This window comes from Cyanistes caeruleus, chromosome 3 (genome assembly GCF_971803275.1).
Source record: "Cyanistes caeruleus chromosome 3, bCyaCae1.hap1.1, whole genome shotgun sequence".
In the NCBI taxonomy this organism is placed as follows: Eukaryota; Metazoa; Chordata; class Aves; order Passeriformes; family Paridae; genus Cyanistes; species Cyanistes caeruleus.
In genome coordinates this window covers 8,636,240-8,646,628 of record NC_141703.1, presented here as the reverse complement: position 1 = coordinate 8,646,628, position 10,389 = coordinate 8,636,240, and the positions used below count along the sequence as shown (strand labels likewise).

At 39.9% G+C, this 10,389-nt stretch overlaps 1 protein-coding gene across 2 annotated transcripts in view; it reads left to right on the top strand.

The window, feature by feature from the left end:
- The first annotated feature begins 213 nt into the window (after positions 1–213).
- Positions 214–10,389, top strand: part of OTC (ornithine transcarbamylase) — a 29,620-nt gene continuing 19,444 nt past the window's right edge. The window contains exons 1-3 of one of the 2 annotated variants that reach the window (XM_086879754.1): positions 214–371; positions 4,206–4,344; positions 4,932–5,013. In XM_086879754.1, the coding sequence (XP_086735880.1) occupies positions 295–371; positions 4,206–4,344; positions 4,932–5,013 (298 nt within the window). In that variant the 5' untranslated portion in view covers positions 214–294. The remainder of the gene's footprint in view (positions 372–4,205; positions 4,345–4,931; positions 5,014–10,389) is intronic. The other variant, XM_023923580.2, reaches the window with a different exon arrangement.

Here is a 10,389-nt window from a genome sequence, read left to right as displayed (position 1 = left end):
GAAATAGTATTGACACAGGTATGATATGACATGATGAGCCCACACAGAAGAACACAAACTGCGAGTGGTGCAATGGGCCCTGGGAGAAATCTCTGTATCTGTAAGGTTTGACCAAAGAGAAGGTTCAGGGTCAGCCCCAGTCTGGCCCAGCTCTGTCTGGAACAGCCAAAACAAAGACCTTGGTTCTTGGTTTTCCCTCATTTGCACAGCAGCACAGCTCACCCTCTGCTTCCTACACCTTCCTTCCTCATAACTTTATTTGTGGGTTAAAAGAAGTCTTAATGCAAACAGAAGATGCTGTTGAATGGGAGGAATTTCACCAGCATTTCAAAACTAGCAGGGACCAGCAAGCAGCTGCTGCAACACTTTTGGTGAGCTTATCCTTTAATTTTATCTGGTGTGTGGTGTTTGGTCAGAAACCTGGAGTCAAAAGCAGCGGAATCCTGTGAAGGAGTGAGTGTTCTAGAGAAAGGCTCTGGGTGAGGGGTTTCCCTGCAATTTCAGTGTCCTTTTACCTCACCAGGAAGCAAGTTCTGGGACTTCAGGAGACTGGGGTATTATCTATTTTTAGTGTTTGTGGAATATCATTAATTTGTTCTGTGAAATTTAGCTGCAAAGTCAGGAAGGAATAGTTATTCATGAGGTCAGTGTGTGCTGCAGGTACTGGAACCATTAGATATCTGAATAAAGTATAGGTAACCTTTCTGCATTTAGACATATATCCTGGCCATATTTGGGGAATATATTTGGGTGGGGAATACTCTCCTTGAAGCTGCAAGGTGAATCTCTGCCTCATTATTTTGTGTCTCTATATACCCTGGAGGCACACAGGAAAAGTGTGATGTGATGGGAGATTCAAAGTGAAGCAGGCAGACCTGCCTCTGTGACCTGGCTTTGGGTTCTTTCTGCACCCACACAACTGTGCCTGTCCCCCCTGATTTCAGGAAAGTACCCATATGACAGCATTTCACTAAGCTGCCTCTCAGGTTTGTCACTTCTCCAAAATCAGGTTGAAATTTTCGAGGTGAAACTAAATTCCATGTTTTCTCATGGTTTTAGGTCAGCTTCAATAAGAATAGAATTAACACTTGTTATATAACAAGTGATTAGTTCTATAAAACAATATGCATAAATTTTACATTCACAGGAATCCTAATATGCAGTATTTTTTGTTTATAATTTCTACATTACATCATATGAAAACCAAATGTTTTCCAAGTTCTATGATTTATTTGTCACAGTTTTAGAGTGGTCCTAAAGACTAGATGTTAAATTTTTTTTAGAAATTTTTGATTTTTACTGCAGCCAATCGGGAAATTTCTGCAATTAACAGAGGTGATGGAAAAGCAGGTTTGGAAAACAACTGTAGTAAAGTTGGTTTTCTGAGGAAGAAAACTGATTTGTTAAGTTCCACACACAGCATTCTTACTTTTGGTGGGTTTTTAACATTATAGCATAACGTTGGCATGAGCTATCACCACTGTCTGTGAGTATAACCAGCTAAGGACACTGTGTTTGATACTTCAGGATATCCTAGTGTCTGTGAGTCTGTGCTAACAGTCCAAAATTATGCTGTCCCTGCTCAGAAAGGAAGAAGCCCAAACTGCTTGACCTTGCACTTCTGCCCATTACATTTTAACTTTGGTATGTTGTCTCATGCTCCTTCTCTGGAATGATTTTTTATCCATTTCTGCCCCTCTTTCAGATATGGATAACAGGGAAGGGAACAAATTTCTTGGAGGTCATAGCAATAAAACAGAATCTTCAAGGGACCAGGAGCAGATCTCTAGTCCAACTTTCTGCTTGCAGCCTCTCAAACATCATATGAGAGCAGCTATGCCTTTGCTTAACCATGTCTTGAAAATACTTAAGGATGGTAATTCCAAATCCTCTTCAGGTAGCCAATTTAAGTGCTTCACTATCTGCCAGTGGAGAAATCAGTGGTGAGTATTTCTCAGTCCAATTCTCAGTCATGCCAGATGGTGAAACAAGACCTATGAACAGAAGCTGTTATTTGGCAAATTGAGATTAGATAATCTCTAAATCCCTGGAAGGAATTACAGGCTGAAATGAGAAAAACAAGGAGCAGCCCCAAAGCTGTTCTGGAAACAAGGAGGCAAAGGACAGTAGGGAGCAGCAAGCAATTGCACAGATTTTAAAGCAGGACAAGGTTAGTTTTTTCCCCACAAACAAGTTAAAAAAGCAAATCCCTGTTCTGAAAACTTAAAGTAATTAGAGAAGTCGCAGTTATAAAACAATTTCCCTTCAGAACATACCAGTGAAAATTAAAGCCAATCCCATGATCATAAACTAAGTGTCTTGGTATTCAAGAGTGGATTTCTATATCTTATCTTCATGGACTGTTTTTCATGGTGTGAAAGTACCTGATCATGCCCATACACTTGCTTCCATTTTCTTCTCTCTGCTTCGAGCTGGGAATGTGCTTGAAAACACATGTCCAGCAGACAAACATTTGCTGTCTGCTCTGGGAGTCCACATGGCTTTGGGACCTTGTCACCTGCACAGCTCCCTTGCAAGGCACGGCAGAATTGCCCTCTGTGATCCATGGCACACACTGCAGTGGTCTGGAATTCCAGTTTCCATCAAGGAAAATATGTTCCTGCCCTCTAAAGCGAAGCTCTGAAAGGGCTGAAACCCAAGCAGAACAAGATCTTACAATGACATCTCACAACCAGCCTTCGTAACTTCATCAAGGGCTGATTTAGCATGTGAATTTGGCAAAATGATGTGGTGAGGATTTTTGGCTGGAGCTGCCATGGGTACAGATGGACACCAGGAAAGAAACAGAGCAAGCAAAGAAAGGCAGAAGAGAAAGGAGGACACAAAGAGCACTGAACTGAGAAGGTGGCACTCGGAAAACGAAAGTGGAATCTACTGTAAAGGAATGTGACAGAAACAAAGAATTTGGATAGTTCTGAAATGGCTTAAATCCAAGTGGAACAAGAGCCCTGAGGGACAGCCCTCTTCCCTGGCCTGCAGCTGCAGGAACCTCTGCCCACCAGTCCCTGGCTGTGTCCATCTGGTCAGTGGTTTGTGTCCTGTTCAGCCAGGGCTTTGCAGTGTGGGGCTCAGGCTGTCATGTGGGACCGTGTCCAAAGCCTCATGGGGGGTTATCTGGGAAAATTTCCCTGGCTGTGGATTTCAGGGCTTGGCAATTAGCAGGCACTGCATCTGAGCCTAGTCTCAATGGTGAGCTAAAGGGAACTATAAAACACAAATAAAATTGGAAATAGAAATGTATTAGCTGCACTCAGTTCACTTCTTTACACTGTTTCAATCTCTATTTCATTGGATCAGTCTAAAAAGGTTGATTTTAAATAAAAAATACATGATTTTCTCATACCCATCAAAACCTTAGCAAGAGGACAGCTGGGCTGTGTAGTGCTAAGGCAGGCTAGTAAGGTAAGTACAGAGCCAGAGAAAAGTAAGTACAGAGCTGCCACACTCCCCGTTAATCTTTCACCTGTAAAACATTGGCTTGGACAAGACTTTTATTAAGATGCCTCATCTAAGCTAGAGGAAATTTCATTGTGTAACTTCTGTGGGTGATTATCAACATCCAGTTTCATGTAATTCTGAAGTCCTAAGTCTGGATGGAGGACAGAATACACTGTATAAACACCACATGTCCAGAATGTCTTTTGTGTGGTATGGGCTGTTTTGTTGGGTTTTTATACCCTTTTCCCCAGTGTAATGAAGAGATTTCATACACAATTATAGAACTACCACACTTTGTGGGAGTGGGGTTGAAATGTGGCATCAACTCATGCACAAAGCATTGAGGAAGAAGAAACAGCACAGATATCAATTTCTGTTATTCTGTCCCCTGAAAGAGCAGCTTTGGGGTCTACAAGAAGTCATTTTACCAATTTCTGAATGGTTTTATTTGACAGGCAGCATGCAGTTGTATGCGTCTCAGAAGGCAGAAGAAAATATATCTAATTACATTTTATAATACAGTTTGAAATGTTATTACAGTGGCCATTGATATAGTGCACAGTGGCTTGCTGTGTCTGTCTGACAGAAGGAGTTAGTTAAACTAATTAACACAGTCTATCAGGATGATCCAGCTGGGTCATGTGAGGGGAGTGAGAGAGATTTCAGGTGCTTGCTCACTGGCTTTAGCACATGTACAATTTAGCACTGAATGCAAAATACACACATTTTTTGCTCTTTTGCCAAAGGTATGGGACACGAGCGCAAATGAATGTTCATCTGAAAGGTCGGGACCTCCTTACTCTACAGAACTACACAGCTGATGAACTGAAGTATTTGCTGTGGATAGCATCAGATTTGAAACAAAGGATAAAGCACAAAGGAGAGGTAAAATGATTTAACTGTCATTTAGGTCCTTCAGATGTTGAAATAAATACTGTTCTGAAGAGTATTGTGAGAAAGCCTTTCAGCTGTCTTGTCCTAAACAAAATCTCATGAGCTCTTTAATACTGTAAATCATGTGCTACAAATCAAAGAGCCTTCCTGTGAAGTGTGCAGAGATATTCTTTAAACACTTCAGAAGACTTTGTGAGTGGAAAGGTTAAACAGGTTTGTGCAGCTAACTCCCTGTTGTCAGCTAACCTCATCCATCCACGCACAGTGTACATGCAACACTAAATGTAGGAAACAGAAGATACTTCCCTTCATGGGATTAAATTAGTATCTGAGTTTTCCTTAATGCTGGCTCAAATTGAGTGCCAAAATGCAGTTTCTTTTGGGCCTAGAATTCCTTCTTTGCCTTTAACTTTTCCACAGCTAATAAATTTATTGAAGGGCAGGAGAATAAAACCACAGGTAAAAAAATCCACTTTGGAAACTTTTTAAATGGTGAATTAAAAAGTGCAAGAAGTATTTCATACTTTAAACTGTATAGTGATTATAAAATTGAAATGCCTTCATTTTTCATGTTTCAGTATTTGCCTTTGATGCAAGGCAAATCTTTGGCCATGATTTTTGAGAAGAGAAGCACAAGAACAAGATTATCTGCAGAAACAGGTAGGTCTGAGCACAGTAAGGCTTCATGTGAAACTGTATACATTGAGTATGTACTAAGAAACACTGCATAATTTTGCATTTAGCAATTGCTACTCTGGAGAAACCTAAACTTTGAAATCAAAAATTAGAAAAGAATGGTGGCTACTTGTGTTTCACCCTGCATTATTAATTTCACAATCACATGGCTTTGGTATCTGAAATTTTGTCAAAATCTTGCCAAACACAGTAGATCAGAAATAAAATAACAGGCAGAAGTAAGCATTTCTGTTCTAAGCTCCTAGTTGTACTAGCAAGATATACATTTCCTAACATCTACTTTAGTAAGCATCACAAATTTAATTTTGTGCAAACTCTAATAAATATTTTCCTAATGTAATATGCATTACCATTGTTACATTTCAAAGTATGTGTTTAGACTGGAAATCACAGTAATGCCTTTATATAAATTCAGGAGAAAAAATTAATATGATTACCTACAGGGGAAGATAACTTGATGAAAACTCAAGGATATTAGCCTAATAATATCAGGCACTGGAACATTTTTCTTTTAGGTTACAGTCCTGCCAACACTGAAACATGTACATATGGTATCTTTATTTACATGGTAGTTGTTCTGAATTCAGTGGCACTGCTGAAATAAATCATTCATCATTCATAACATTCACAGCATTCATAGCAAGAAATAACTCTGAAATGGTGATTCATCAAGGAAGCTCTTCTCTCATTTAAGTTGACCCAGCGTCCCTCACTTTCCCCTAGTGAAGGAACAGGGAACCTGTTGAGTATTCACATTTCTTTACAAGCTGTAAGAGAGAAGGTAAAAATAATGGAAGGAAAAAGCAGATATGTAAACTTCAAGCATTTCTGAATTTTCCTTGATATTGTCTGGCACAGCCATTTGCCTGCTGATCCTGCTCTTTAATCAGACTTGTGGCTTTCTGTTTTCTTCAGATAATGAGGACTTACTACTGCGCATTCCCTCTCGGTGAAGACCACCCACCTTTTAATTCCTGAGTTTTTAGTCCAGTTTCTTGTTGCCTGCCATCCTGGTATATGGCCAGGTAATGAATTCTCTGGATCTGTTTATCCTTCATTCTTCTGTATTCTGAGGGAAACACTACTTAGTCCTCGGCTTTTGAAGGCTTATGGAAGGGGGAAGCTCAAGAAAGTTCAAATTAATTAAGTCAAGGAAAGGAGTTAATGCACATAAATTCATCCAAGAGAGAATTAAGCTTCAGTGAAATAAAACAAATTTATTTCTGAGTGAGAGCTTCCACAAGGGAGTTTAATGCAGTTTAGCTTCTTTGCATTAACTTCACACCTTAAGTTAATTGGTCTTAAGTCTGTTAAGCCTAAGACTTTGCTTCAAAGGCAGACTGAAGTTTTTTCTGTCCACAAAAATTCTATACATTTCAGCTGCTTTTTTAATACGAATAACTCCCTCCCAGAATTTCTAACTCAAAACAAATATTGGGGCCACATATGTTCCTTTTAGCTAAACAAGATAATTTAATACAAATTTTCTAATGTCTAGTGAAAGTGGACAATTGCAGTGGACTCACTGAAGTGTTTATTTATAAAGTTCCTGAGACATCTCAAATAGCACTTCCCAAGAGCTGACCCTTCAATAACTTGAGAGAGGTCACTTGTAGGGCAAGGTCCTGGGGATGAGATTAATCTAAGCAAACTTCGCAACTCTCAGAAACAGCTAAATCAGTGGATTTCATTACAGAGTAGAGACTTGGAAAGCACTGATTACAAAATCTTCTCTGTGCAGTGTCTAGGAGTTTGTTGGGACTTATTAACAACATGGGAGTCTTTTCAGAATTCCTACTGTCCCTGTGCCTATAAAGAACAACATTATTGAAAAAGAAATAAGCATTTCTTTTGAAGCACTGAAGTTGGAAGTAGTCTCCAAAGGTCATCTGGTCCAATCCCCTGCTCAAGCAGGGTCTTCTAGATCCAGTTGTCCAGGACCATGACCAGAAGCCTTTTTGAATATCTCCAAGGATGAAGATTCCACAATCTTCTGTGGCAACCTATGCCATTGTTCACTCAGCTTTTCAGTAAATAGAATTTCCTATTCAAAGGGATCTTCCCAGTTTGTTCTCACTGCACTACTGAAAAACACCTGGTTCTGTCTTCTTTGCCTCATCCCTTCAGGTGTTTATATACACTAGCAATATCCCCCTGAACTTTCTGTTCTCTAGGCTGTGCTGTCCCAGCTCTCTCAGCTTTTCTTCTCATAGAAATATGCTTCATTCCCTCAGCCATCTCTGTGACCCTTTCTTAACATGGACATACCAGCTGTATCCAGTATGTCCATGTTTCTCTTACTGAGGATCCCAAATTCAGACTCTTGAGGTTTGATCTCACCAGTGCTGTATGAAGAGGAAGGTTCACCTCCCTCCACCTCTTGGCAGCATTTGTCTGGTGCGGTCCAGGACACCATTCACCACCCTTGCTGGAAAGGTACACACCTTGCTGGATCATGTTCCATTTGTCCACCAGGACTCCTAAGTCCTCCTCTGCCAAGCTGCTTCCCAGCTGGGAGGCCCCCATCATGTCCTGGAGCATGGGGCTGTTTTTCCTCAGGTTCAGGACTTCACATCTCTCCTTGCTGAACTTCATGGGGCTCCTGTCAGACCATTTTTCCAGCCTGCCAGGATATCTCCTTCTTGCCCTTCTTTAACTTAGGGATGACATTTTTGCATTTCTCCCAGTTGTCCAGATCAATTGAAGATTATCAAAACATTAGTTTATGACTCATTGTAATAGATCAGTTGATATTTAAGGTTTTCCAACATCCTGTTTTATTCTAATGACATTGCAACTGTACTGAATAATATATGATTCCTTGAGGTATAATTCATTGCCTCTTTAATCTTGTTCTAATGTGTATTTCTGAAATCCATATAATTTTACCATTTCTAAGATGAGTAGTGATGTTGTAAGTTTAATGCAGAACTAGAAGTAACTTCCACAGAGTAGTGGCAAAGTAAATCCAGTCTGTGAGCCTAGTAGATTTATTTCTATCACTGGCTATTTTATTGGAAAATGTGACATATCTGCTATTACACTGGAAAATGTCACCTCTTCACAGTCAGAATCCCATACCCATTCTGCATAAAATCTTGTGTACTTTTTGAAAACAGAACTATTCACATGGTCATATATTACTTGTAAAATAAACATCCTCGGGCATGGCACAAAGGTGAATGCTCTGTTTTTGTTATAGCTTTGGTGTAAAATATTCTGATTGTCACTGTTGCTCTTAGAATATACAGCTGCAGTTATGTTTTAGTGAATAAGTCATAAATAAATCCAACCATTTCACAAATACTGAATGCAGACTATATTTCACAGGGTAGAAATGGAGACAAAGCAGTGCAGGTAGGAAAGCTCAGCCTCCCTTCTTTTGTTGTGCACTGGAATATACAAGATCTTAACAGCCTTACAGGGGTACAGAGCCACTGGCTTTAGTGGAATTACTTCCAACTCACTCCTCCTACACAGTGGGGTGAGAGGAACATGATGGCCATGCCTGAAGACTGCTACACAGAGTCACAGAAATAATTGCATCATAGCATATGAACTAATGTAGTGGGGATGGTATTACATGGCACAGGTACAGGGTCTGTTTTCTGTTGGAGTGGCTAAGTATTATTTAGCTTGGCCCCTTTACAGAAGACCAAAATGCACTCTTAGTTTACTCTCCACTTAAAAGGGTAGCTTAAAAATAACTTTTAAAAATTGCTTATCAGTTTTTAGTTTCTGCTTTAGGAATATTCTGTAATTGCTGCCTAGGAGAGTTCTTTGTTATCAGTCTAAATGGAAAAATGCTTTCTATTTTGTACATCTGGGCAGAAAATGAGGAAATTAATAAATGCAAATCCATATGTCTTGAAATTCTGAAAAAGATCCTTCTTTTTTTGAGAAGATGACTCTGTGTGTCTCCTGGCGACAGCCCCAGAACTCTGTAGCCAACCTGTGAACGACAGTATTCCTTTTGGCCTCTTTGCCCCACGTAGCAGGGACAGCCTGGGATGAAGATTTCACTCATGTCCTGTCTGAAAGAGTCTGAATAAATGGGGTCAATAATGTGCCACAGCATGAGGTGTGAAAATGTATTTTGAAAACTAACAGTAATGAGAAGTGTGGACATGAAGCAATAATCTATTCTGGATTTGCAGTATGAACATTTAGTAGTTTGTTGATTCAAATAAATATTTAGCATGTGGCTTTGGATATGACCAGGTTGTGACAACAAAGAGGATTAGATCTCCCAGTTTAACACGGCACTCCAGTGTTTATTTGCTGAATTGGTGCCTGCATACCTTCAAAAGTCATCATTTTTTTTTTCCCCTTTCTACTGGTAGTTTGGATGAAAGAATCTGAAACGATTCTGTCTCTGCAACTATATACAAAGCTAGAGCATAGAGCTCCTGTATTTCCAGATGGAAAGTTTTCAATGGAAATATGTTCCCAAGCCCTGCACAGATGGCCGGTTCATGAGCAGAAAGCCCAACACATCAGGGCTCTGCTATGTACACAGACTCCAGGTGGCAGCTCTGACTGGGCTGCCTGACGTCTGGCAGTTCTGAATAAATGTTCAGATTCCCATTTTTTACCTGGGTGTCATTTATAGAAAACAGAACATGTCCACTTGAGCCTGCCTGGATTGTGAGTCATGTACCAAAATGTATGCATTTAGAATCCTAAAATGCAGAGCTGCTGTATTGTGTGGAACTTGCAGGCATAAATCACTGACATAATTGTATATGACTCCAAAAAAATACATAAGAATTTGGGAAGTAAAAGTTACTGCCAACAACAGTTCATCCTTGAGGTCTTGACTTAAAAATGTGCACTTAATAAACAGGCTGTAATGTGTAGTTTGCATACACAGTGCTCTATATATAGTGTTTGTGTCTGAGCTGCAGAGGGGAGGTGAAAAAAGCAATAGTAGAATAAATGGCCGTTCATTCTTAGAAGTCTTCCGTGTCTGACTTGCAATATTGTTGCAATTTGGAGCAATTCTTAAAGAAAACAACAAGCAATTAAGAAGAGCCCGTTCAATAAAATGAGCAGACACTGGCTAGGGGAGCAGAAATTTGCCTTTCATCAGTGACCTGGAGCATCATTACTTTTAATCTGACATTTAAGGAAATTGAGGCATCCAAAGACAATGATTTGCCAGTATTGTTTTTTATCTATTGTATTTTAAACTCCAGAGGCTGTCTGAACTGATGTAAAGCAGAAGACCTCACCTCAACCCTTCTGCTGGCAGGAAAAGGTGGTTAATAATGGTTGCTCTGTGTAAGGAGCCCAGCTGTGGGGCCCAGACCTGCTGCCTGTACCTGTTGGTTTTATCTG